This window comes from Schistocerca cancellata, chromosome 11 (assembly GCF_023864275.1).
Source record: "Schistocerca cancellata isolate TAMUIC-IGC-003103 chromosome 11, iqSchCanc2.1, whole genome shotgun sequence".
NCBI classification, from domain to species: Eukaryota; Metazoa; Arthropoda; class Insecta; order Orthoptera; family Acrididae; genus Schistocerca; species Schistocerca cancellata.
This window is the reverse complement of record NC_064636.1, coordinates 98,462,826-98,489,784: the sequence shown is the minus strand read 5'-3', so window position 1 is coordinate 98,489,784 and position 26,959 is coordinate 98,462,826. Positions and strand designations below refer to the sequence as shown.

The window sequence follows — 26,959 nt, the reverse complement described above, 5'->3', positions numbered from 1 at the left end:
ACGAGGCAGGAAGTAAGGCTGTGCGGGCGTTGTTTTCGGCGAAATTGCCCCGGACACCACAGCCCATATACGCCTCCTGTGATTATACGGCGATAATTGTCCTCATACCCTCAGTTTTCAACAATACAGGAGTCTCTTCGACGTCCCGTGTCGTGTCTTAGCAACAGTCTGAGACGAGTCGAATGGCGAGCATCACGAATGGTTCTGTCCGCGTTCAGCAAAACCTTAAAAAACCGTGAAATGCTGTAGCGGCTCGGGCAACGCCAATAACCGTCTCTGGTAAGTCTTGAACCAGCATCTGTTTTCTACCAATCCTTGGCAGCCAAAGCACAAGCGTTAGATCGCTGCACCATTCTGCGAACGCATAACATAAATTATCTCATCACGTGTGTTGAGTTAATATGGAGGTCATCGACACAGCAGTTATATTCGAGGTAATTTAGTTTTGCAAAACAGGCGTCCAGACTGTTTATTACGGTTCGTCTAAAGCAGTTTGTGTTGGAGAACCGTTAACTTAATAACTCTTGTAATCAGAGTAAGCTGGGAATTACTACAAATTATACATGGTGCCACGAAGACGCCCATCCGAAGTGCTTGCTGTATTCGCTCGCGTAGACAACGTGACGTGTTCAGTACATCACCGTGCTGCCGTGAAACACGCATTTTACATGGCAATATCGTAAGAAGTAACGTATTTTAAACACTTTTTAACTTATTTTAAATTATTTCCAGGCATTAAATTCTATGTTGAAACAAATTTAGTGTCCGTTTCTACCTGTCAGCTTTGACCAATGACATCCGGAGTGAAGGACGCCATGAGTTTACGATGTTCAAGTGGCTTGTTATTAAATTTTATCTGTGGTTGTCTTAGTGTCTGACGCAAACTACGCTGTTTATTACAAACATATCTCGATTTACCAGGTCGCGGTTAGTCAAGAACCTAAGTGCACAGCTTAAGTTGCTGCGTGTCAATCAAGTAGTAATCGTATTTATAATCGTATTCTCGTAAATATATATGGCTATTTTTTCCTAATACGGCATGATTTCCGAAGGCGGGGTTAGACAGGAACTTAAAGAGTGTAGCTGAAATTGCTGCGTTTGATGCGATCCTCAGTTGTATCTATAATCTTGCTTCTCACAAATATTTGGCCGTTTTTTTCCGAATGTGCCACGATTGCCAAGGGTGAGGTGTGGCAGCAACCAAAGACGACAGTTACATAGGTCAATTGTAGTTCTCCATCACTCGGTTCGTTATTTTTCGTGGTTTTTCAAAAGTGTTTGTTGTTTCTTCTAGGATTATTTACTTACTTATTGTCTGATATACGCTAGGTTAAGTGTAGTATTCCTTCTAAAGTTAGGAATGTTTTTCATGCTTCCAAGAGCATAGCAAGCGATACGAAAAAGTTAAACCCTTGACGAAATAATTAACAGCCAATAAAAATCATGAATAATAATAGAACGTGGAATCAACAAATGGAGTGATACCATTCATGGCAATACTCAAAGAATGGACAGTACACAGCTACAGTAACAATAGTAGTACCGAAAGCAACACCAAAACAGATGTTGTGATCTACAGTCCAGAGACTGGCATCGTATAACAAACCATTGCACACTCCTGCTGTGCACTCTTTTAAAATTTTCAAGTCGGTGTCGCTCTAATTATTGACTCCACGTTTCTTTATTACGTCATTTTCAGGAGGCGTGAGTCCCTAGTTCTTTTAGGACTTAACTGTACTCCGTCAATTCTCTCTGGTAAGGATCCCACACAGGGCAACACTATTCTAAAAGACGGCGGACAAGCGTAGTGTAGGCAGTCTCTTTAGTAGATCTGTTACATTTCGTGTCCTGCCAATAAAACGCAGTCTTTGGTTAGCCTTTCCCACAACATTTTGTGTGTATTCTTTCCAATTTAAGTTGTTTGTAATTGTAATTCCTAGGAATTTTGTTGAATTTACGGCCCTTGGATTCGACTGATCTATCGTTAACCGAAGTTTAATGTTTTTCCTTTAGCACTCATGAGGATGACGTCACACTTTTCGTTATTCAGGGTCAATTGCCAATATTTGCACCATACATTCATACACCATGATGACTTCGCACGGCGCCGTTAATGTTTCAGGCTGCCCTATATTGCACTTCTTGTTCTTCAACCGTTCACTCTTTCTATTTTGCTTTCTTTTCCACAGTCCAGTACAGCGTCTTCCTGTTTTCATGCTTGGTCTGTGTTCAGTTTTTGACGGGCTATCCTATCCACTGGGCCATCTTACCACTAAATATGACGGGGCAGCGGTGGGCACTTAACGTTGTAAGTAGCGACCGTGACTTAGGTATGACGTCATTGGTGGAAGCCGACAGCTGGAAACGGAAGCGAGAATTTATCCTCTATTTTCGACAGAACGCTTATTTGTCATTTCAATCATAGCTGTCTAGTTCATGGAACGAAATGCCTTTCGAAATTGTTTTTCTGTTCAAGGGGACCACACCTTGCCTATCTAACCCATGTTAATTTAGGCAAGTATTTGACCCATTTCTGAAATAAATTATTTGATGCAAGACGTTAATATTTTTACTGTATGTTACATGATGCTAATAGAGTCAACTGCACGAAAATCTACTTTATCCATTTTATAGTCTTCAAGATATACTTTTTAAATTTATTAACAAAAAATATTAAGTTTTTTCAGCAGAAAATATTTTTTTGTTAATTTTCTAATGGGCAAATATTAATGAATGTTGTGATTCTTAAGTTTCTCCCGGCGTATTTGATAATCAAAATATCCACGGGTGTACTGCCGGTCTACAGTGTCCAACGGGCACAATATTTCGGCGATCATACATGTCGCCATCATCAGGTGAACTGACGGACTGAGCTCCTGTGAACGTGCCGGCACGGAGATCCGTACGCTATGGCTGCTCAGAGGGAACTGGGTTCGGTCGCGGGGGCGGCCGATTTAAATACCCTCCGCCCGCGGCGCGCTCACTCCGCCGTCCGCGCCCCGCGACACGGTCGCGCGGTGGAACAGATTGCGACGGCGTCTGAGATGACGTCGGTGTGATGGCTCTGTCCGCCGTGGTCGTCACAACTATACATTTGCTCGATTTACTCTTGATTAACCCAATCGCTGGTTCCCAAGCCTTGCTAAGATTATAGCCACAGTCACGGTTTATGAGGTCGTCATTGGTGCGAATTTCGATGGCCTCTCTAACAACGCTGTCCCAGTATCTCGACGTCTTTACCAGAATCCTCGTGCATTCATACTCCATAGCGTGATTTTGCGACAAACAATGTTCAGCGACCGCCGACTTGCTCGGATACATCAGTCGAGTGTGCGTCTGGTGTTCACGGCATCGATCCTCGACGGTACGCATCGTCTGACCAATATACGACTTGCCACATTGACACGGAATCTGGTACACGCCGGCCTTCCTCAAACCGAGGTTATCTTTGGCGCTCCCCACCAGTGCACGAGTTTTATTCGGAGGACAAAATACAGTTCCGACCCGGTGTTTCTTCAAAATGCGGGCGATCTTCCCCGAGAGTGCGCCTGTATATGGGATAAACGCAGTGCCTACCTCCTCCCTCGTGATTTCATCCATATCCACAGGTTGTGCTGTAGTGGTTGGGCGGAGAGCACGTTGAATCTGCCACTCTGAGTACCCATTTTTTCGAAATACAGTTCTCAGATGTTCCAATTCCTGGGGTAGACTCTCTGCGTCAGAGATAGTGCGCGCCCTATGTACTAGAGTTTTAAGTACCCCATTCCTCTGTGAAGGGTGGTGGCAGCTGTCTGCGTGCAAATACAGATCAGTGTGCGTTGTCTTCCGATACACCCCATGACCTAGGGTGCCGTCAGGCCTTCTCTTGACCAAGACGTCAAGGAAAGGTAATTTACCCTCCGTTTCAGTCTCCATAGTGAATTTGATGTTGGGGTGTATGGAGTTTAGATGTGTAAGGAAGTCAAGGAGTTTATCCATACCATGTGGCCAGATGACGAACGTGTCGTCCACGTAACGGAAAAAGCAAGTAGGTTTCCATTCGGATGACGACAGGGCTTCCTCCTCGAAGTTCTCCATGTACAAATTCGCTACCACCGGTGAGAGTGGTCTACCCATGGCGACTCCCTCCGTCTGTTTGTAGTATTCTCCATTAAAAAGAAAATACGTGGAAGTCAAGACATGCCTAAAAAGTTCAGTGGTCTTCTCGTCAAACTTCTGACTAATCAATTCCAGTGACTCTCGCAGGGGTACCCTCGTGAACAAGGAAACGACGTCAAAACTCACCATGATATATGACTCATCCAACGTGAAGCTATCAAGGCGTTTAACAAAATCCACGGAATTACGGATGTGATGAGGGCATTTACCCACATAAGGACTTAATATTCCCGTCAGTACCAGAGGTGGCTTTTTATGTTATGCAGAGTCTCTGAAAATTTCATTCATTTATCTATGACAGTTTCAGATATAAAGGGCATATGTACTGAAAATTTTAGTTTGTGGGAAATTGACTTTAAAGAAAAAACTTTTGAAATTTGTTATTTACAGTTAATTAAAACTGTCCTGCTGCATATGATGGCCCCTCTTTGGCCTCTAGCAGGTCTTCCAGCTTCTTTTTCACCTTGCTGGATGTCTGTCTAGCTTTCTTGGCCATATTAGATGCAGACCTGTCTGCATCGGGTATCCTCATTTTATCGCAGTGTTGCAGCCCAGTGATCATATTTTCACCAGGATTAATTGCCAGCTTTTTCAGTAATCAACACTTTCCAATATTACCACAAATGAATGTAATAACAGCATCATGAACTCCTAGTTTCATTGTATGCATGCCTACAAATACAGTTTTAGGAAGGCGGTTCCAAATTATGCTGTTGAAACATTCATTTGGGTTCTGTGTCTGCCCCTGCAGACATTTCGTTAGAAGGTCAGGATGAGCCAAGTCTCTGAAAATAGGTTTAATTGCTGCAATAACAGCAGCAGGAAGAAAATGCTGGTGAGAATAAGATTCTCCAGTTGCCTGAGCCCTATTGTATTTGCACCACGAATTTTCTCCTGATGGACACAATCCATGACATGGCCTATCATCAGTAGAGGACTTACGGAAGAATGTGGCCCAAACATCTCTCTTCATTGCCTACAGATTTTCTTTATTTCTCCTAATTGCCTGCCCATAGTATACCTGCAAGTTTTCTATAACAACTACTCACAATCACACTTGAACAAAAATAATCGCGTTTTTGAAGATGTGTTGTTTACAAACAGCAGAAACAAAAGAACACCGACTGTTGCATTCCAAGGATGGCCAACACACTCGGAAGTAAAAAAAAAATCCTAACGTGCAATGTAGGGGATATAAAGATCTAAAATATATGCAGAAAAGTTGGTGAACACACGTGGTAGGAAAATGCTCGAAAAAAATTTTTTTCAGCACAATCCTTTTCAGATTTTTTAAATAAAACCTAAATCCACCGAAATATGATGAAAACCGAAAATCGACTTTTTTCGACCTGAACCACGGTATGGTCCCTTTAAGTGTCGTTAACTAAGGTGGGGGTGCTTTATCGCCTTTTTGCTAGTGCAGTTCGCATCCTTAATAATAGTTTAGTGCTCCCACATTTCCTTGACTTCTTGTCTCCTTTGTAATGAAGTGGTAGCGTTTGCTCAAATTCCAGCTGCTGATAGGTGATTCATCTCGCATTCAGGTCGTACTGTGCGCCATGTGGCAAACGCCATAGTCGTCATTGCTTGTAGTAAAACAAGAGCTGAAATCTGTTAAACCTTTCTTTAAAGTCAGTATCGATATTAGACTGTTGTTTATCTGGTGTTACATTTACACTTACAAGATAAATTTCGGCTTCAAAGTGCCATTATAAATTGTTTTAAGTGTTATACAGTGCCTAAGATGGCATACTCTCGTATTTAAAATACACTATTAGACACATTGTCTAAGGGTCGATATTTCTGGTAAAGCCTACTGCTTTGTTTCATCACTGAGTATACCATTTTGCAAATAAACGACAGTCTAATGGCGGTACTGACTTTAAGGAAATACATTATGACTGTGGCCCCGCATTATGAAAAATAAATCGGTTAAACATGCTTTGGAATGTCTCCGGTTGGAAACCGTAAAATATAAACTGTGATGGTATTCAAATTTAAGTTATTTACTCTTCTTTCTCCTGGCCTGTGTCCTATATCTTCACAGGGTCAGTATATTAATCTTTTAGTGGTATAAGGTGGCAGGATTAATTACCTCTGCCAACTTATATGTCTTACAACGAATTTTATGCTGTGCTGCGATGATTGTCATTAGTTAATTTTCCTCAAAACTGCCGGAACGAAGTGCTCACGACAAGTCAAACCTCTTCCTGCAAAATATGTGTTTTTGCTAACTCATGCCCCGATCCCCAGAACTCCTGGAGATAGACGCTGACTGCGGATATTGTATCACAGACACAGTCCTTTTGACTAAACCCGACCAAAGGTGTAAACAACCATGCCTATTAGACGTCGGGGGGGGGGGGGGGGGGGGCCGACAGCCGATTAGTTACAGACATTCCATCAAGAAGAAGGTACACGGCTCCTGTTGTCTGTAGTTCAACCATGCCTAGACGGTCAATACCGCGGTTCGATCGCGTCCGCATTGTTACTTTGTGCTGGGAAGGGCTCTCAACAAGGGAAGTGTCCAGGCGTCTCGGAATGAACCAAAACGATGTTGTTCGGACATGGAGGAGCTACAGAGAGACAGGAACTGTCGATGACTTGTCTCGCTCAGGCCGACCAAGGGCTACTACTGCAGTGGGTGACCGCTACCTACGGATTATGGCTCGGAGGAACCCTGACAGCAACGCCACCATGTTGAACAATGCTTTTCGTGCAGTCACAGGACGTCGTGTTACCACACAAACTGTGCGCAATAGGCTGCATGATGCGCAACTTCACTCGCGATGTCCATGGCGAGATCCATCTTTGCAACCACGACACCGTGCAGTGCGGTAGGGATGGGCCCAACAACATGCCGAATGGACCGCTCAGGTTTGGTATCACGTTCTCTGCACTGATGAGTGTCGCATATGCCTTCAACCACACAACTGTCGGAAACGTGTTTGGAGGCAACCCGGTCAGGCTGAACGAATTAGACACACTGTTCAGCGAGTGCAGCAAGGTGGAGGTTCACTGATGTTTTGGGGTGGCACTATATGGGGCCGACGTACGCCACTGGTGGTCACGGAAGGCGCCGTAACGGCTATACGATACGTGAATGCCATCCTCCGACCGATAGTGGAACCGTATCGGCAGCATATTGGCGAGGCATTCGTCTTCACATGCGACAATTCGCGGCCCCGTCGTGCACATCTTGTGAATAACTCCCTTCAGGATGACTACATCATTTGACTAGAGTGGCCAGCATGTTCTCCACCTATGAACTCTATCGAACATGCCTGGGGTACATTGAAAAGGTCTGTTTATGGACGATGTGATCCACCAAGCACTTAGAGGAATCTATGCCAAATAGCCGTTGAGGAGTGGGACAGTCTGGACCGGCAGTGGCTTGATGAACATGTAGGTAGTTTGCCACAACGAATACAGGCATGCATCAGTGCAAGAGGACGTGCTACTGGGTACCGGTGTGTACAGCAATCTGGACCACCACCTCCGAAGGTCTCGCTGTATGGTGGTACAATATGCAATGTGTGGTTTTCATGAGCAATAAAAAGGGCGGAAATGGTGTTTATGTTAATCTCAATTCCAGTTTTCTGTACAGGTTCCGGAACTCTCGGAACCGAGGTGATGCAAAACTTTTTTTGGTGTGTATAAATTGCGTCATATCAATGGCTGGAAAAATTTGGAGGATTATTTCTGTAAACGTACAGGTTGACAGAGGGATAGTGCAATCGGTGGTGCTATTTACCAAAACTATACATTCCCTCAGTTAATATACACTCCTGGAAATGGAAAAAAGAACACATTGACACCGGTGTGTCAGACCCACCATACTTGCTCCGGACACTGCGAGAGGGCTGTACAAGCAATGATCACACGCACGGCACAGCGGACACACCAGGAACCGCGGTGTTGGCCGTCGAATGGCGCTAGCTGCGCAGCATTTGTGCACCGCCGCCGTCAGTGTCAGCCAGTTTGCCGTGGCATACGGAGCTCCATCGCAGTCTTTAACACTGGTAGCATGCCGAGACAGCGTGGACGTGAACCGTATGTGCAGTTCACGGACTTTGAGCGAGGGCGTATAGTGGGCATGCGGGAGGCCGGGTGGACGTACCGCCGAATTGCTCAACACGTGGGGCGTGAGGTCTCCACAGTACATCGATGTTGTCGCCAGTGGTCGGCGGAAGGTGCACGTGCCCGTCCACCTGGGACCGGACCGCAGCGACGCATGGATGCACGCCAAGACCGTAGGATCCTACGCAGTGCCGTAGGGGACCGCACCGCCACTTCCCAGCAAATTAGGGACACTGTTGCTCCTGGGGTATCGGCGAGGACCATTCGCAACCGTCTCCATGAAGCTGGGCTACGGTCCCGCACACCGTTAGGCCGTCTTCCGCTCACGCCCCAACATCGTGCAGCCCGCCTCCAGTGGTGTCGCGACAGGCGTGAATGGAGGGACGAATGGAGACGTGTCGTCTTCAGCGATGAGAGTCGCTTCTGCCTTGGTGCCAATGATGGTCGTATGCGTGTTTGGCGCCGTGCAGGTTAGCGCCACAATCAGGACTGCATACGACCGAGGCACACAGGGCCAACACCCGGCATCATGGTGTGGGGAGCGATCTCCTACACTGGCCGTACACCACTGGTGATCGTCGAGGGGACACTGAATAGTGCACGGTACATCCAAACCGTCATCGAACCCATCGTTCTACCATTTCTAGGCCGGCAAGGGAACTTGCTGTTCCAACAGGACAATGCACGTCCGCATGTATCCCGTGCCACCCAACGTGCTCTAGAAGGTGTAAGTCAACTACCCTGGCCAGCAAGATCTCCGGATCTGTCCCCCATTGAGCATGTTTGGGACTGGATGAAGCGTCGTCTCACGCGGTCTGCACGTCCAGCACGAACGCTGGTCCAACTGAGGCGCCTGGTGGAAATGGCATGGCAAGCCGTTCCACAGGAGTACATCCAGCATCTCTACGATCGTCTCGATGGGAGAATAGCAGCCTGCATTGCTGCGAAAGGTGGATATACACTGTACTAGTGCCGACATTGTGCATGCTGTGTTGCCTGTGTCTATGTGCCTGTGGTTCTGTCAGTGTGATCATGTGATGTATCTGACCCCAGGAATGTGTCAATAAAGTTTCCCCTTCCTGGGACAATGAATTCACGGTGTTCTTATTTCAATTTCGAGGAGTGTATTTTATTTTTAGCTCATGTCAAAACTCTGTACGACTGATGCGCATCTTTCAGTAATATTCGCTGCGAGATTGTTTTTCCCGCCACGTATTATTTACTCTCTGAGCGTTTTCCCGCGACGAATAATTGCTCTCTGAATGGCGTATTAATACGAGCAGCTGTCGGTTTGCGACGCTTGTCTTGTTGCGCTGCCCTCGAGACTTACATACGTCGCGAATTCGAACCTTGCAGAATTCTGTAAAAGAGTTCTGTAACAGAAGCTTTTATTTTCGGTTTCCAGCGTCCAGCAGAAAATTCTCTCGGCGAAAAGGTAAGAGATACTCAACTTTTGTAGCACAAGACGTGGCTGACGCGTAATCAATAGCGATCGTTCTCATAGGTAGTTGCGAAAATGTGTGATGTTAGTGTCGCTGCTCCGTAGTAAGTTCCTGGTCAGTTTTACGTTCATGATCTACTGCCTGTCGAGTTAATGTTCGAAACTTACAAATATTCTGTTGATGGAATGACTGCCTTGTGCGTTTAGTACCACTCAGCTGGTGCTATAGTTCCGTGAGGCGTTTTCTCTAGAATGCGTTTAGTGAGTCTTGGCACTATGTGCAATAATGTAAATTATTTGTTAGCAGGTTGCGTAAAAGTTTCATGAGTTCATTTTTGACAGTGTATTTGAGCGCGCGAACTCGCGCATGCGCACACCTACACGCTCTCATGTGCGGGCACGGACGTGTGTGTGTGTCTCTCAAGATGGGAATTTTGCGCACCTCCCCCCCCCCCCTCAAACCCCCCCTCCCCACCACACAAACAGTCACAGCCCCCTCTTCACGGAGTAACATTAGATGCAACTTCAACGGCATTTAAATGAAAAATTCGTATTCCTCTGTTAGAAGTTTCAGGTCACAAATATAACACGGGTTTCTATCAGTTACGTAGTCTCTTGTCATAATATAATAAATGGTAAATTTCTTACGTTTCGTGATCATTTCTGAGAAGGTATTTGTTAATGTGTGGCTGCAATTGAGGTTTTTCTGTCGAGTTGTAAATTACATCATGAGAACTATTGGGACAAAAATTCTACTTTATCGCCATCCAGACTGTCTACTCTAATCATCCTGATTTAGTGACCGTTTCTTCTCAGCAGTTGTCCGCTGAAGCGTATAACCATTCTGAACGGATATTCAAACACACCCGATCTGTGTTGGTCAGATGGAATCTTTCAATACAGATACAGCAGAGTTCGTATCTCGGCAAGAAGTGCAGAGCGCGCCTATACGCTCATTGTTAACTGCACAATGCAAAGCGTCCCTCTACAGTAATTGCTGACCACAGTCGCAGCGAAATCTTCTTTACGTGACCTGATGAACGTAGAAGAGTTTCTTCTTGATAATTCTAAACTACAGGTTATCAGAAACCTTAGGAGCTCCCGTATTTAAAGCAAACGCAGCAGGGTCCTATGTAAAACAGGCGGCGAAAGGAGCAGTGATCTTTCAGGTAGGAATACGTCCTCTTGGAAGTACAGTCAAAGAACTTTCGCCATTGTGTAAACATCTACAATTGTAAACCTAGTTTACTGTGCGAGGGATAATTGTTTGAAACAGGGTTGTGGCAGCTGTTCCAGAGAGTGAGGACCCGATGCTCGATGGCCTCCAACCACTTTTGAGGAGGCGGGTGTGCGACGCGTTCGGTGAGTGAACTTCGTTTGATAATCGAACGTCTGTCTCGTGTAGGTCATCACGGAATACCCGCCCTATTTTGTCTATGTGCTACAAGTACCCATGGGGCGAAACGTCTCCACACCACGTACACTATGTGATCAAAAGTATCCGGGCACCTGGCTGAAAATGACTTACAAGTACGTGGCACCCTCCATCAGTAATGCTGGAATTCAGTATGGTGTTTGCCCACCCTTAGCCCTGATGACAGCTTCCACTCTCGCAGGCACACGTTCAATCAGGTGCTGGAAGGTTTCTTGGGGAATGGCAGCCCATTCTTCAGGGAGTGCTGTACTGAGGAGAGGTATCGATGTCATTTGGAGAGACCTGACACGAAGTCGGCGTTCCAAAACATCCCAAAGGTGTTCTGTAGGATTCAGGTCAGGACTCTACGCAGGCCAGTCCATTACAGGGATGTTATTGTCGTGGAACCACTCCGCCACGTGGCGTGCATTATGAACAGATGTTCGATCCTGTTGAAGGATACAGTCACCATCCCCAAATTTCTCTTCAACAGTGGGAAGCAAGAAGGTGCTTAAAGCATCAACGTAGCCCTGTGCTGTGATAGTGCCACGCGTAACAACAAAGGGTGCAAACCCCCTCCATGAAAAACACGACACACCACAACACCACTGCCTCCGAATTTTACTGTTGGCACTAAACACGCTGGCAGATGACATTCACCGGGCATTCTCCATACCCACACCATGCCATCAGATCGCCACATTGTGTACCGTGATTCGTCACACCACACAAAGTTTTTCCACTGTTTGATCCATCAGTGTTTACACTCCTTACACCAAGCGAGGCTTTGTTTAGTATTTACTGGCATGATGTGTGGCTTACAAGCAGCTGGTCGACCATGAAATCCAAGTTTTCTCACCTCCCGCCTAACTGCCATAGCGCTTGCAGTGGATCCTGATGGAGTTTGGAATTCCTGTGTTATGGTCTGAATAGATGTCTGCCTATTACACATTACGACACTGTTCGACTGTCGACAGTGTCTGTCAGTCAACAGATGAGGTCGGCCTGTACGCTTTTATGCTGTACGTGTCCCTTCGCATTTCCACTTCACTATTACATCGGAAACAGTGGACCTAGGGATGTTTAGGAGTGTGGTGATCTCGCGTACAGATTTAGGACACAAATGCCACCCAATCACCTGACCACGTTTGAAGTCAGTGAGTTCTGCGGAGCACCCCTTTCTGGTCTCTCACGATGTCTAATGACTGCTGAGGTCGCTGATATGGAGTACAATGCACCTAATATGAAAAACGTATGTTTTAGATATGTCCGTATATTTTTGATGACATAGCGTATGTGCGTGCATTCCAAGTCACAAAATTGCTGAATTCGTGCACAAACATCATATATTTGTTTTCTCCTCGACTAAGGCAACCCAGAAGTCTGAGTGTCAGAATTCACGAAGATTCACGCAGATTTTGGGCAGTCTGTCAGGATCATTTAATACGAGTAATGTCAGCATCACTAACTATGATCATCGTTCTACTGAGAAAGGGAAAATTTGTGACTGGGACTAATTAACCTTAAACGACAGCATTTCAGACGAAAGTGAGACGTATTTATCAATTTAATCCACTAATATTATTCAGTAATAATATTGCAACAGAGTTTCTGTGTTTATCACACCCACATCAAATAATGTCATAGACCATCTTTTTCTTTTCTGTGCAGCAACTGCGCTTTACTTAATATCTGCGTAATCAATGAATACGTGATCGAAATTACAGAGTAACGATATCAAAAACTTCAACTCGCTAAATACAGTGACGGAAAAATATCGCACTACATCTGAAAAAAGGTTGTTGTTGTTGTTGTTGTTGTTGTTGTTGTTGTGGTGGTGGTCTTCAGTCCAGAGACTGGTTTGATGCAGCTCTCCATGCTACTCTATCGTGTGCAAGCTTCTTCATCTCCCAGTACCTACTGCAACCTACGTCCTTCTGAATCTATTTAGTGTATTCATCTCTTGGTCTCCCTCTACGATTTTTACCCTCCACTCTGCCCTCAAATACTAAATTTGTGATCCCTTGATGCCTAAGAATATGTGCTACCAACTGATCCCTTCTTCTAGTCAAGTTGTGCCACAAACTCCTCTTCTCCCCAATTCTATTCAATACCTTGTCATTGGTTATGTGATATCCCACCTAATCTTCAGCATTCTTCTGTATCACCACATCTCGAAAGCTTCTATTCTCTTCTAGACTAAACTATTTATCGTCCACGTTTCACTTCCATACCAGGCTACACTCCATACAAATACTTTCAGAAACGACTTCCTGACACTTAAATCTACACTCGATGTTAACAAATTTCTCTTCTTCAGAAACGCTTTTCTTGCCATTGCCAGTCAACATTTTATTTCCTCTCTACTTCGACAATCCTCATTTTTTTTGCTCTCAAAATACCAAAACTCCTTTACTTCTTTAAGCGTCTCATTTCCTAGCCTAATACCCTCAGCATCCCCCGATTTAATTCTACTACATTGCATTATTCTCGTTTTGCTTTTGTTGATGTTCATCGTATGTCCTCTTTTCAATACACTGTCCATTCTGTTCAGCTGCCCTTCCAGGTCCTTTGCTGTGTCTGACAGAATTACAATGTCACTGGCGAACCTCAAAGTTTTTGTTTCTTGTCGATGGATTTCAATTCCTACTCCAAATTTTTCTTTTGTTTCTTTACTGCTTGCTCAATATACAGATTAAATAACATTGGGGACAGGCTTCAACCCTGTCTCACTCCCTTCCCGACGACTGCTTCCCTTTCGTGTCCCTCAACTCTTATAACTGCCATCTGGTTTCTGTACAAATTGTAAATAGCCTTTCGCTCCCTATATTTTACCCCTGCCACCTTCAGAATATGAAAGAGAGTATTCCAGTCAACATGGTCAAAAGCTTTCTCTAAGTTCACAAATGCTAGAAACGTAGGCTTGCCTTTCCTTAATCTATTCTCTAATATAAGTAGTAGGGTCAGTATTGCCTCATGTGTTCCAACATTTCTACGGAATCCAAACTGATCTTCTCCGAGGTCGGCTTCTTCCAGCTTTTCCATTCGTCTGTAAAGAATTCGTGTTAGTATTTTGCAGCCGTGGCTTATTAAACTGATTGTTCGGTAATTTTCACATCTGTCTGCACCTGCTTTCTTTGGGATTGGAATTATTATATTCTTCTTGAAGTGTGAGGGTATTTCGCCTGTCTCATACATCTGAAAAATGATGTATGTTCCAATTTCTTGCCAGTCGCATAAGAGTGGCGACAGCTGCGCCACTACGAGACAGCAAATCAGGTTTGCTTTAGATACGCGCTGTAACGGTCGTGAGCGTTAGTTACCTTTGAGACTGGACGTGACGTGTTGATGTTAGTCGAGAGTGCCTTTAAGGCGAGAACGACGCCATTAGCAACTGGTGATGCCTGTCCAGGAGACCCTCCACAGTCTTGTCCATTGCTGCCACTGTGTGGTCTCTGTGTGGATCCCGGGTCCTGTCGGCATCCCGGGAAACGGACGTGTCGACGCGCTGGAGAAACGGGCTGTCGGTGCACCGGCCTCGAAGATGGGCCTTTCGGAGAGTGACCTCGGGTCAGTTTTGCGGCAGAAGGTACTTTGCACCTGGGGTGAAGAATGGCGCACCCCTCCTTCACCCGACAAACTTCCGGCCACCGAGGAGGCTACCGGTGCGTGGTGAGAGACCCGCCAGGACTCTGTCGTCCTCTGCCGGCTCTGCATGGGCCACACCAGGATGACACACAGCTATTTATTGAATCGCGAGGATCCGCCTTGATGCCTCTGCGGGTCAGCTTCGGCGGTGGTCCACATCTTGTCGGACTGCCCGCTTTTAACTCCGCTCGGGCTGACGTTTGCGCTGCCCGATACGCTTCCTGCACTTTTATCGGACGATGTTACAATGGCAGATTTAGTTTTGAGTTTCATTCGTGCAGGGTTTTTTTATCGCTCGATCTAAGCGTTTGCCCCTTTTTTTGTCTGGAGTCTGGCCTTTGGCCTACGGTTTTAGACTGGGGTTTTTAGTGCGTTACTTGGTGCTTGGCTTTTCCTTTCTGTCCAATGTTACACTCGGTCTGATTTTACACTACTGGCTATTAGAATTGCTACACCAAGAAGAAATGCAGATGATAAACGGGTATTCATTGGACAAATATATTATAGTACAACTGACATGTGATTTTCACCCAATTTGGTTGCAGAGATCCTGTGAAATCAGTACCCAGAACAACCACCACTGGCCGTAATAGCGGCCCTGGTACGCCTGGGCATTGAGTCAAACAGTGTTTGGATGGCGTGTATAGGTACAGCTGTCCATGCAGCTTCAACTCGATACCACAGATATCAAGAGTAGTGACTGGCGTATTGTGACGAGCCAGTTGCTCGGGCACCATTGACCAGATGTTTTCAATTGGTGAGAGATCTGGAGAATGTACTGTCCAGGGCAGCAGTTGAACATTATCTGTATCCAGAAAGGCCTGTACAGGACCTGCAACATGCGGTCGTGCATCATCCTGCTGAAAAGTAGAGTTTCGCATGCCTGCTCAATCACCATATCTGTCTCGAATGATAGCATCGGACAACAACTTCGGACTCATCCACAAATGGCATTAACCGTCCCTGTTTTGACCACCGAGTGCAACTGGTACGGATCTCCGACCCACAAACTGACATCCGGCACCTGTGCAACACAATGCGTGCAGGTTTCCACGTTTGCATGCAACATTCTGGCGGTTACACCGGTCATTGGAAATGGAAATGAGCGTTTGGCGCCATTGGCCACGAGGCCCCTTACGGGGCAGGTCCGGCCGCCTCGGTGCAGGTCTTATTACATTCGACGGCACGCTGGGCGACCTGCGTGCCTAATGGGGATGAATTGATCATGAAGACAACACAACACCCAGTACCTGAGTGGAGGAAATCCTCGACCCACCCGGGAATCGAACCCGGGCCCCTTAGGACGGCAGTCCGTCATGCTGACCATTCACCTATCGGGGAGGACACACTTGTCGTTAATTTCCTAGCATTTCACATTTGCAATTGCTTATCTCGCACTTACATAACGTGTGGTCTCGCAATTTTAATCACTTACATGTATTACTAGACAAGTGTATTCGCGAAATTTCATTACTCTACATTAGTTATTTTTTGGTGTTGAAGTTTTTTTCCGTCAGTTTATTTTCAGTAGCCTGATGAACCTATGCCCTAGATTGCAACTCTGTTCGACACAAATTTCGAATTACATATAATCAGTGCTTTTTTTAAAAAATAAAAGTTTGAGGGTACTCCGACATGGGATATAATGCAGCGAAAAATAGTTATAACTGAAACATGGGATACCACCGTCAGCTTTTAGCCATGACGTCATCAAAATGTCGAACTACTAAAACAAAAAGTGGTATCTGACTCTTCAGTTGACTTTACAGCTCAAATGAAGTAGGCGATACCGAGAAACATACGAGGGCTATCCACAAAGTACATTACGTTCTGGAGTTAAAAATAAATAAAGTATTGGAAATTTTTTATTATATACAGATCAAAGCCACACTTTTCTACATAGTTGCCATTTAAATTAAGGCACTTATCGTAGCGATTGACGAGCTTGGAAATTCCTTTGTCGTAAAATTCGGCCGCCTGCGCCTTCAACCACGTGGTTAATCAGTAACCCAGTAGAAATACGATTTTTGTGGATTTCCTGGAAAGAGGCACTACAATAGACTCTCAAAGGTATTCCCAAACTCTGCACAATCTCAGAAGAGCAACACAAAACAAGCGCAGGGGAAAGTTGGGCTCAAAGATCTTGCTGATTCACGACAACGCCCGGGTCCACACGGCAAATGCCACTCGTGAAGTTCTCGAATCTTTTAAGTGGGAGTTGTTTCCTCATCCGCCGTACAGTCCCGACCTGGCACCGAGCGACTTCCACTTATTCCCAGAAATGAAGAAGTGGTTGGCTACGCAGCGTTTTGATGACGACGCACAGCTTCAAGACGAGGTAACCACGTAGTTGAAGGCGCAGGCGGCCGAATTTTACGAGGAAGGAATTTCCAAGCTCGTCCATCGCTACGATAAGTGCCTTAATTTAAATGGCAACTATGTAGAAAAGTAGTATTGAAGTGTGGCTTTCATTTTTCCAATATTTTATTTATTTTTAATTCCAAAACGTAATGTACTTTGTGGATAGCCCTCGTACAAGAGAAAGTGGTATCAAACACTTCAGTTTAGATCACCTCAAGTGAAGCATGCAATCTGAGCGTACGCATATCCGTTTAGCACTACCATCGCCCACTATTAACGGGCGAAGGCACTACGTGCTTGTCGAACTGGCTGCCAGCGATTCAGTTGTCGAAAACGGCTGCCGCAGCTTCGAAATGCTTGAAACAGTCAATGATATCGATTTTCCCCCCAAAAACTGCACTGGTATCGTTCGTATTGCAATTTCCAACGCGACAAAAAGAAATAAAAAATTTACGTCCGTGAAATAAATTTTTGGCACTCTTCCAAGTTCTCAACATCTTAAAAAAATTACTTTGTCGACGAAAATGTTTAGGGGTACGCATCCCCCAGCGTTCCCCAGGAAAACAGCACTGCATATAATGTTTACAGGAACAAAGTTCAGTGAAACCCAAATATGATTAAGCCGGCATGGAACAAATATAATGCAAGGAACTTGGCGTGTTAGCGTCACAAGTCCCTTAATGAATGTCGTCGCTTTCTTTATGCTGCCGATAACGCTTTCCGAAAGTTGGAAAAAAAAGAAAAGAAAACTCCATTAAACATCACTGCGTAGACACCTGGGCCTAGTAATAAATATTAGCAGCAAGGGACATTTTATAACATTACCTAGTGAGTAATTCTCGTAACCATCATATTTTATGAACAGCGTTCGTACTCTAATGAAATAATTAGGTATAACTGGAAACACTGAAATCGGTTGTACACTATGTAAATTGAATTTTGGTGTAATATAATATAGACTGTACACTATGTGATCAAAAGTATCCGGATACCCCCCAAAACAGACGTTTTTCACATTAGGTGCATTGTGCTGCCACCTACTGCCAGGTACTCCATATCAGCGACCTGAGTAGTCATTAGACACCGTGAGAGAGCAGTGAGATTTCCGTACTCCTAAACAACCCTACACCACGAAGATGACGTGCTACAGACACGAAATTTAACCGACAGGGAGAAGATGCTCTGATAAGTAAATGATTAGCTTTCAGAGCATTGACACAAGGTTGGCGCCGGTGGCGACACCTACAACGTGCTGACATGAGGAAAGTTTCCAACCGATTTGTCATACACAAACACCGGTCATTGGAAATGGCTGTACATACGGCGAATGCCCAGTGAACGTTATCTGCCAGCGTGTGTAGTGCCAGCAGTAAATTCGGAGGCGGTGGTATTATGGTGTGGTCGTGTTTTTTATGGGAGGGCTTGCACACCCTGTTGTTTTGCGTGGCACTATAACAGCACAGGCCTACATTGATGTTTTAAGCCGGTCACTGTGGCCGAGAGGTTCTAGGCGCTTCAGTCCGGAACCGCACGACTGTTACAGTTGCAGGTTTGAATCTTGCCTCGGGCATGGATGTATGTGATGGCCTTAGTTTGGTTAGGTTTAAGTAGTTCTAAGTTCTAGGGGACTGATGACCTCAGATGTTAAGTCCCATAGTGCTCAGAGCCATTTGAACCATTTTGATGTTTTAAGCACCTTCCACTTTTGAACAATTCGGGGATGGCAATTGCAACACGATCGATCATCTGTTCATATTACACGGCCTGTGGCGGAGTGGTTACACGACAATAGCATCCCTCTAATGGACTGGGCTGCACAGAGTCTTGAATCCTAAAGAACGCCTTTGGGATGTTTTGGAACGGCGCCTTCGCGCCAGGTATCACCAACCGTCATCAATACCTCTCTTCAGTGCAGCACTCCGTGAGGAATGGGTCGCGACGGTCTTGTAAGTCATTTTCAGTCACGTGTCCGGATACTTTTGATCACTTAGTGCATATGCAACGTAGCGCAACTCCGATGCGGGTATATAAGCACCGACTTGTAGGCGAGGGATTAGTGTGGCATTCGTGTTTTTCTCGGGTGGGAGAGGTAAATGCGAAATCGCGACGTTATTACCAAATGTATCCGGATATGACCAACGTGCTGTTGCGATTCCACGCAAGACGCCAGTCGATCTGGGAAGCTGGGCTCATCAATTACGGTCAACGACCGGACCCTGTAGTCCTGATTTCCCCCCGTGCGATTATCACGCCCTCGGTCCATTGAGAAAGGTGCTGACGCGTCGACGACTCCTGTCGGACGAGGGCGTGCGGCAGGCAGCCGCGGTCCTGCCTGCCCACTGCGGCCGCCCTCCGCCGACCTGCTGCCGTCGGCTTCTCTGACGTCACTGAGGTATTGATGTTGGCCTCTGCTGTATATGCCCGACGTTTCGTTATTTCTACATGTCAGACGGAGCAGCGACAAATATCTTCGCTGTAAACGCGATTAAATTTCGGGTTTTCGTACTAATTAATGTTGTCTTTTCGCACAGTCCATCACCATTTGTTGCTGCGTTACCGAAGACAAGGTGGTTAATAACGTATTTGGATATTAGTTATTATTTCAACTTCATATTTCCGACGTTACTACTTATCCGCATTGTTTCTGATTTCGTATTATTTCTGTCCGATTTGGAAATGAAATGTTAAATAACTTTTAAGTCACAGCTTAATATTTCATAATCGAACCTTCCGTCATTCAGAGATAGTGTCTGCAGATTGCCTATCATTATCATTGACCAATACACAGGCTATTGTGGAAATCACTTCATTTTTTATTAACAACATTTAATAATAATTAAATGATCATGAATGATAGCATTTTGTAAATAGAGAAAAGGAGGGTTGATCCTACAATTGCTCTCAGCAATTACGGCGACTAAAATGTGCATGATTTTTATAGTTCGTCACTCAAAGATACTATAACGGGGGTTGTGGTCTCTTACTATACTTCAATACAGTTGTAGGCAACAAATTAAATCCACATACAGCGTTGCACAAATTAATTTATTTTCTTGCAACTCGGAAAAGAAAAAATAACTAACAGTCAAAGAGTAAAAACTTGTATCCAACGTCCGCTGCACTTGCATGGAGTAAACGGTGTACGCATCACTGGCTACTCCCACGTTCCCACACAGCCGCCCCCTTAAGGTGCGGAGCAGCCATGATAAATGGGTAATTAAACTTGACCTGTCTTCCTGCTCTCGCATGGACGACTTGCTGCTGCCAAGATGAGGAGCCGATGTGGGCTGTTGCGTTGTGACTCCATGTCCTCTTGCCATTGGTTCTTCTGCCATATCATGCGTAGTGAGTTCCAAACACTGGTCCTTCTGCTCCTGTTGAGTGTCATCAGAGTCCAGTTCTGGTAAGCCCCATGTTGGTTTTACCCCCTCTGTGGACACACTAATAGTTTTGTCGTTCTGTGAGATGTCCTCAGTAGGGGTACAGCGTCATACTATTTAATAAGGTCCAATATATGGCGGTTGTAGAGGCGCTCTGACTGAATCCGTGCGGAGCATGTCATGTGTACAGTCTGCGAACGCCTTATGCACAAAAACTGGTCGCCCACCATATCTGGATACCGTAGGCCTTCTCATTGTTTCCACATGCTCACGGATTACATGTACAAGTCACGAGACTTTAGTTGGCATTAGTGATGCGGCGGCGGTTAGGTAATATGCCGGGATTCTCAGTAGTTCCCCATACACCAGTCCCGCCACTGAGGCACCGATGCGCGTTTTGTATGCGGTCCGTAATCCAAGGAGAACCAATGGTAGTGATTTCGTCCAGCTTCTCTCATGACACATGAGTGCTGCCTTCAACGTTCTGTGCCACCTCTCCACCACACCATTGCTCTCTGGATGGTAGCTGGTTGTATGGTGGTGCTGGAACCCACATAAATTAGCTAGCTCTTTGAACAGTCTACGTTCGAACTGGCGTCCTTAATCTGTTATGATACAGAGGGGGCACACAAAGCGAGCTAGCCAATGAGACACAAACGGCTTTCTAACGTTTATGCCGCTATGTCAGTGATCGGAATGTCCTCCGCCCATCTCGTGCATCTGTCTACCACTGTTAACGAGTACTTATAGCCATCGGAAACGTGGAGTGGGCGCATTAAGTCCAGATGGACACGGGTAAATCTTGATGGAGACCCTGTGACAATCCCATTTTGCACGTGAACTTGTCGTCCTACTATCAACACAAGATAAAATTCAAAAATACAGTATAACATCCTGACAGCACATGATAACCCCGGCGCCGTTAACTCGGGTGCACTTAACAAGTGCCGGAAGCCAACACACACAAATCTCAAACAATTCTCGCTTCCTAAAACGAAACAATGGAAGTCAGGCGCACATGAATAGTCAAACAACAGTCTCAGAAGTGCCTTAACGGCACCAAACGTGGCTATTCTACCAAGTTAATAATAACACAGTGAAAAAAATACACAACATACCACTAAATTCTGTTACACAACCACATTGACTAGATCGTGTTGTTCAGGTCCCAGAAGACCACATACACTAAGCAGCAGTAATTCACTATGTATATACTGTACATATATGAATGCCGTTGTTGGGGAAGGTAAAGAAGAGGATGTGGCAGGGAATTTTGGATTAGGATTAAGAAATGAAAGAGGGGATAAACTTGTAGAATTCTGCCAAAGAAATAAACTTTGCATTACAAATACCTTCTTTAATCATCATCCAAGAAGAATATATACTTGGAAAATGCCTGGTGACATTAACAGATACCAAATTGACTTCATATTAGTGAAGCAAAGATTTAAAAACCAAGTTAAGGACAGCAGATCATATCCAGGCTGTGATGTGGAAAGTGACCACATACTCGTTATGATGACGACTGAACTAAAGTTCAAGAACATTAAAAGAAGAAGTACATGTAAATGGGATTTGACAAACCTGAAAAACGAAAATACACTGAAGCACTATCAACTAGAAACAGACAAGAAAACAAATACACAGGGCTGCAATGACATCCAAAGCAGCTAGGAAAAAATAAAAACTGGTATTTTAGAAGCAGCAGAAAAAGTAATAGGAAAAGAAAGGACAGAGAAAAGGAAGGAATGGATCACTAATGACCTACTAAACATGATGGAAGAAAGAAGGAAATTAAAAAAATTCTGTGAAGAAGGAAGACCAAGAGAAATACAAGAGGATGAAAAACAGAATCAACAGAGAGGCAAAACAAGCAAGAGAAAAATACCTTGTTGATCTCTGTATTTCAGTTGAGGACAACATGAGCAAGGGAAATATCGACAAGGCCTATAAATGTGTGAGACATTGCTTTGGAGACAGAAGAAACAAGTGTAGGGCTGTGATGGATGAAAATGGCAATATGTTGGATGACGATGATGAAGTTGCAAGAAGATGGAAACAATATATAGGAAAACTGTACAGCGGACCAGACCTGTCTGAAAACATCATGGAAGAAGAAACAGAAGTAGATGCACACAACATAGGTGAACCTATATTAAAGGTAGAGTTTGAACTAGCTCTGAAAAAATTGAAAAACAACAAATCGCCTGGTATAGACAATATCCCAGCCGAACTTCTGAAATCTGGAGGAGCAAAACTGAATCAGGAGTTGTATAATCTTGTTTTCAACATGTACGAGCAGGGTAAAATTCCTACAGACTTTGAGAAAAACGTTATGATCCCCATTCCAAAGAAGGCAAATGCTACAAGATGTGAAAATTATAGGACACTCAGCCTAGTTACTCACGCCTCTAAAATATTAACCTCAATTATCCTAAAACGCATAGAACAAAAAGTCGAAGCTACACTCTCCGAAGACCAGTTTGGATTCCGGAAAGATAGAGGAACCAGAGAAGCAATATTTGCTCTAAAACTAATAATAGAGAAACGACTAGATAAGAACCTGAAAACATACATAGCTTTCGTAGATGTAGAGAAAGCCTTTGATAATGTTAAGTGGGATAAGATGTTTGAGGTACTCAAAAAAGTAGGACTAGACCATACAGATAGAAAAATGATATGGAACCTGTACAAAAACGAGACAGCAGTTATCCGTGGACGGACAAAACAAGAAGAGGTGCAGATAAGGAAAGGTGTCCGACAAGGTTGCGCACTATCCCCTGTTATCTTTAACGTATACATTGAAGAGGCGCTGAAAAAAGTAAGGGAAAATTCACAGACAGTAATTCATGGCCAACGAATAGATATGATAAGATATGCCGATGATATAGCTGTCCTGGCTGAAAGTGAAGAAGATCTTGTAGTCCTACTGAATAGAATGGATAAAGTTATGGGTGAAGAATATAATATGAGAATTAATAAAGCAAAAACAAAAGTAATGGCATGCGACAAAGAAGATCAAGTGAAAGTCCAAGTTCATGTAGGCAATGAACTGCTTGAACAAGTTGATAAATTTACTTATCTGGGCAGTAATATTACCAGGGATGGAAGGAGCAAGGCAGAAGTGAGAAGTAGAATAGCTCAAGCAAAGGCTGCTTTTAACAAGAAGAAAAACATATTAACGTCTAAGAGCATCAGCCTTGAAACCAGGAAAAGATTTTTGAAATCATATGTGTGGAGTGTGGCATGCTATGGGTGTGAAACATGGACTCTCGGGACAGAGGAACAGCAGAAGCTAAATTCTTTTGAAATGTGGTGCTATAGACGCATGCTCAAAATAAAATGGATTGACAAGGTCACCAACGAAGTGGTTCTGGAAAGAGCAGGTGAGAAGAGAAGCTTCCAGAGTTTCATTGTTGAAAGAAGAGTGCAATTTACAGGCCATCTATTACGACATAAAGGACTCCTGAACACAATCATAGAGGGATATGTCGAGGGAAAAAGACCAAGAGGAAGACCACGACTGAGGTACATGGATCAAATCGGGAAAGATGTGGGATGTGACACCTATAAAGAAATGAAGAGAAAAGCTGAAAGACGCACAGAATGGAGACAAGCTGCCATTGTAGCTGTTGCAAACCAATCCTTGGATTGACCACTACAGAAGAAGAAGAAGATACTGTACAAAACCGCCCTTCTTAGGCAGACTTTACCCAACACATCGACTGCCAAATATACCATACATGAACGCAACTCCGGGCTGGACTCCAGTTGAGCAAATAAATTAATACCAACAAATATCGTAACGAGCCACACACACACAGCAAAAAGTTCCAACAACACCGTCCCACATCAGAAAAGTATGGAAACGGCTGCTGGAGCTTCCATGGGAAAATCTGAAGAGCCAACCGAGCCCACACCCTAACCTGGCAGACGACTCCAAAATTCAGCAGCTAGTTGTCTCCGGCCCAGAGTATCACAGGACCCCGCTGGACCTCCACGTCAGACAGGCAGGCAGAACAAGTACGCCGACTCCAATTAATCACCACCGCATGGCCGGCACAGCGGCGAGTCGCCTCCGCCCCAGACCACTCTGCTCGTATTGCGAGGCACAACATCCTTAGCGCTAGTCAGCAGCAGGTCAGGCAGAGCGAACTTCACGTTCAGTGTAGTACCCAGAAAACGACTACCCTCTCGCTTTCCGCCGGCCCCCGCAAACACACGCCAGCGACGTCACAGCAAATCGCCACCGGAGCGCCACCCACTCCAGGACAGCGAACTATAATCGATTACAGTGCGCGCTCTGAACAAGATCACAGGTTAGCGGCGCGTGCCATATCACTTATCGCTAATGTTGCTGAAAGATGACAGTATGAGTTCATGATCAGTGGAAATTGTTACTGGCCTAGCTTCTGTATACGGGCTGAAATGTCTGAGGCTTTCATATATTGCCAACAGCTCTCTGTCATATGCACACCATTTTGCCCGGCGGAGTTGTAGCTTCTTTGAGAAAAAACTAAGATGTGGCCAATGTCCATCGACCTGTCATTGCAAGGCTGCTCCAATTGCGACCTGGCTGGCGTCTACTACAGTGCTCGACGGTGCTGCAGGTATGGGGTGGGCGAGTAATACTGCCTGCTCCAAGCTTCTTTGTAAGTCGCCAAAAGCTTCTGATGTCCATTGCAGCTTTCACTTTCCTGTGGTATTATAGCCAGCCGGTGCATTCGTACGCGGAGACTGTCTTTCAGCGGTAATTGGCAAATGCCGCCGGTAAAAATTTACCATACCCAGAAACGCCTAAGCTGTTTGTAGTTTGTAAGTTTGGGTAGGTTACGTAACTTGTCTATCTTCTCTGGGAATGACTGTACACCGTCGGCTGAGACCATACAGCGTGGTCCATTGATCGTGACCAGGCCAAATATCTCACGATATAAGCGTCAATCGAAAAAACTACAAAGAACGAAACTTGTCTAGCTTGAAGGGGGAAACCAGATGGCGCTATGGTTGGCCCGCTAGATGGCGATGCCATACGTCAAACGGATATCAACTATATTTTTTTAAATAGGAACCCTCATTTTTTATTACATATTCGTGTAGTACGTAAAAAAATATGAATGTTTTAGTTGGACTACTTTTTTGGCTTTGTGATAGATGGCGCTGTTATAGTCACAAACATGTAGCTCACAATTTTAGACGAACAGTTGGTGCCACGTAGGTTTTTTGAATTAAAATACAGAACGTAGGTACGTTTGAACATTTTATTTCGGTTATTCCAATGTGACACATGTACCTTTGTGAACTTATCATTTCTGAGAACACATGCTGTTACAGCGTGATTATCTGTAAATACCACATTAATGCAATAAATTCTCAAAATGATCTCTGTCAACCTGAATGCATTTGGCAATACGTGTAACGACATTCCTCTCAACAACGAGTAGTTTGCCTTCCGTAAAGTTTTTCACGTGCATTAACAGTGCACTGACGCATGTTGTCAGGCGTTGTCGGTGGATCACGATGGCAAATATCCTTCAACTTTCCCCACAGAAAGAAATACGGGGACGTCAGATCCGGTGAACGTGCGGGCCACACTATAATACTTCGACGACTAATCCACCTGTCAGGGTATATGCTATCCAATCCAGCTTCAACCGCGCGCGAGCTATGTGCCGGACATCCATCATGTTGGAAGTACATCACCATACAGTCATGCAGTGAAACATCTTGTAGTAACATTGGTAAAACATTACGTAGGAAATTAGTATACATTGCACCATTTAGACTGTCATCGATAAAATGGGGGCCAATTATCTTCCCTCCCATAATGTCCGACCGTACATTAACCCGCAAAGGTCGTTAATGTTCCACTTGTCACACCCATCGTGGATTTTCCGTTGCCCAATTGTGCATATTATGCTGGATTACGTTACCGCTGTTGGTGAATGAAGCTTCGTCGCTAAATAGAACGGGTGCAAAAAATCTGTCATCGTCTCGTAATTTCTCTTGTGCCCAGTGGCAGAACTGTACACGACGTTCAAAGTCGTCGCCATGCAATTCCTGGTGCATAGAAATATGATACGGGTGCAATCGATGTCGATGTAGCATTCTCAACACCGACGTTTTTGAGATTCCAGATGCTCGCGCAATTTGTCCGCTACTGATGTGCGGATTAGCTACGACAGCAGCTAAAACACTTGCGTGGGCATCATCTTTTGATGCAGGTCGTGGTTGACGTTTCACATGTGGCTGAACACTTCCTGTTTCCTTAAATAACTTAACTATCTGGCGAAACACTGTACCCGTGGTCTAGGTGTAGCGTCCTTGATTAATAATCAAAACGTCTTCGGTCCCGGGTTCTATTCCCGCCACTGCCTAAATTTTGATAAATAATCAGCATTGGCGGCCGAAGACTTCCGGCATAAGAAGTCAGCCTCATTCTGCCAACGGCCTTGTCAAAGAGGGCGTAGGAGCGGATAG

The 26,959-nt window shown here is 44.8% G+C and overlaps 1 protein-coding gene across 1 annotated transcript in view; it reads left to right on the top strand.

Moving 5' to 3' along the window:
* The first annotated feature begins 10,989 nt into the window (after window positions 1-10,989).
* The window catches only part of LOC126108260 (protein SON-like), a 42,354-nt gene continuing 26,384 nt past the window's right edge, over window positions 10,990-26,959 (top strand). Inside the window, exon 1 of the mRNA XM_049913488.1 lies at window positions 10,990-11,041. Coding sequence (XP_049769445.1) covers window positions 10,990-11,041 — 52 coding nt within the window. The remainder of the gene's footprint in view (window positions 11,042-26,959) is intronic.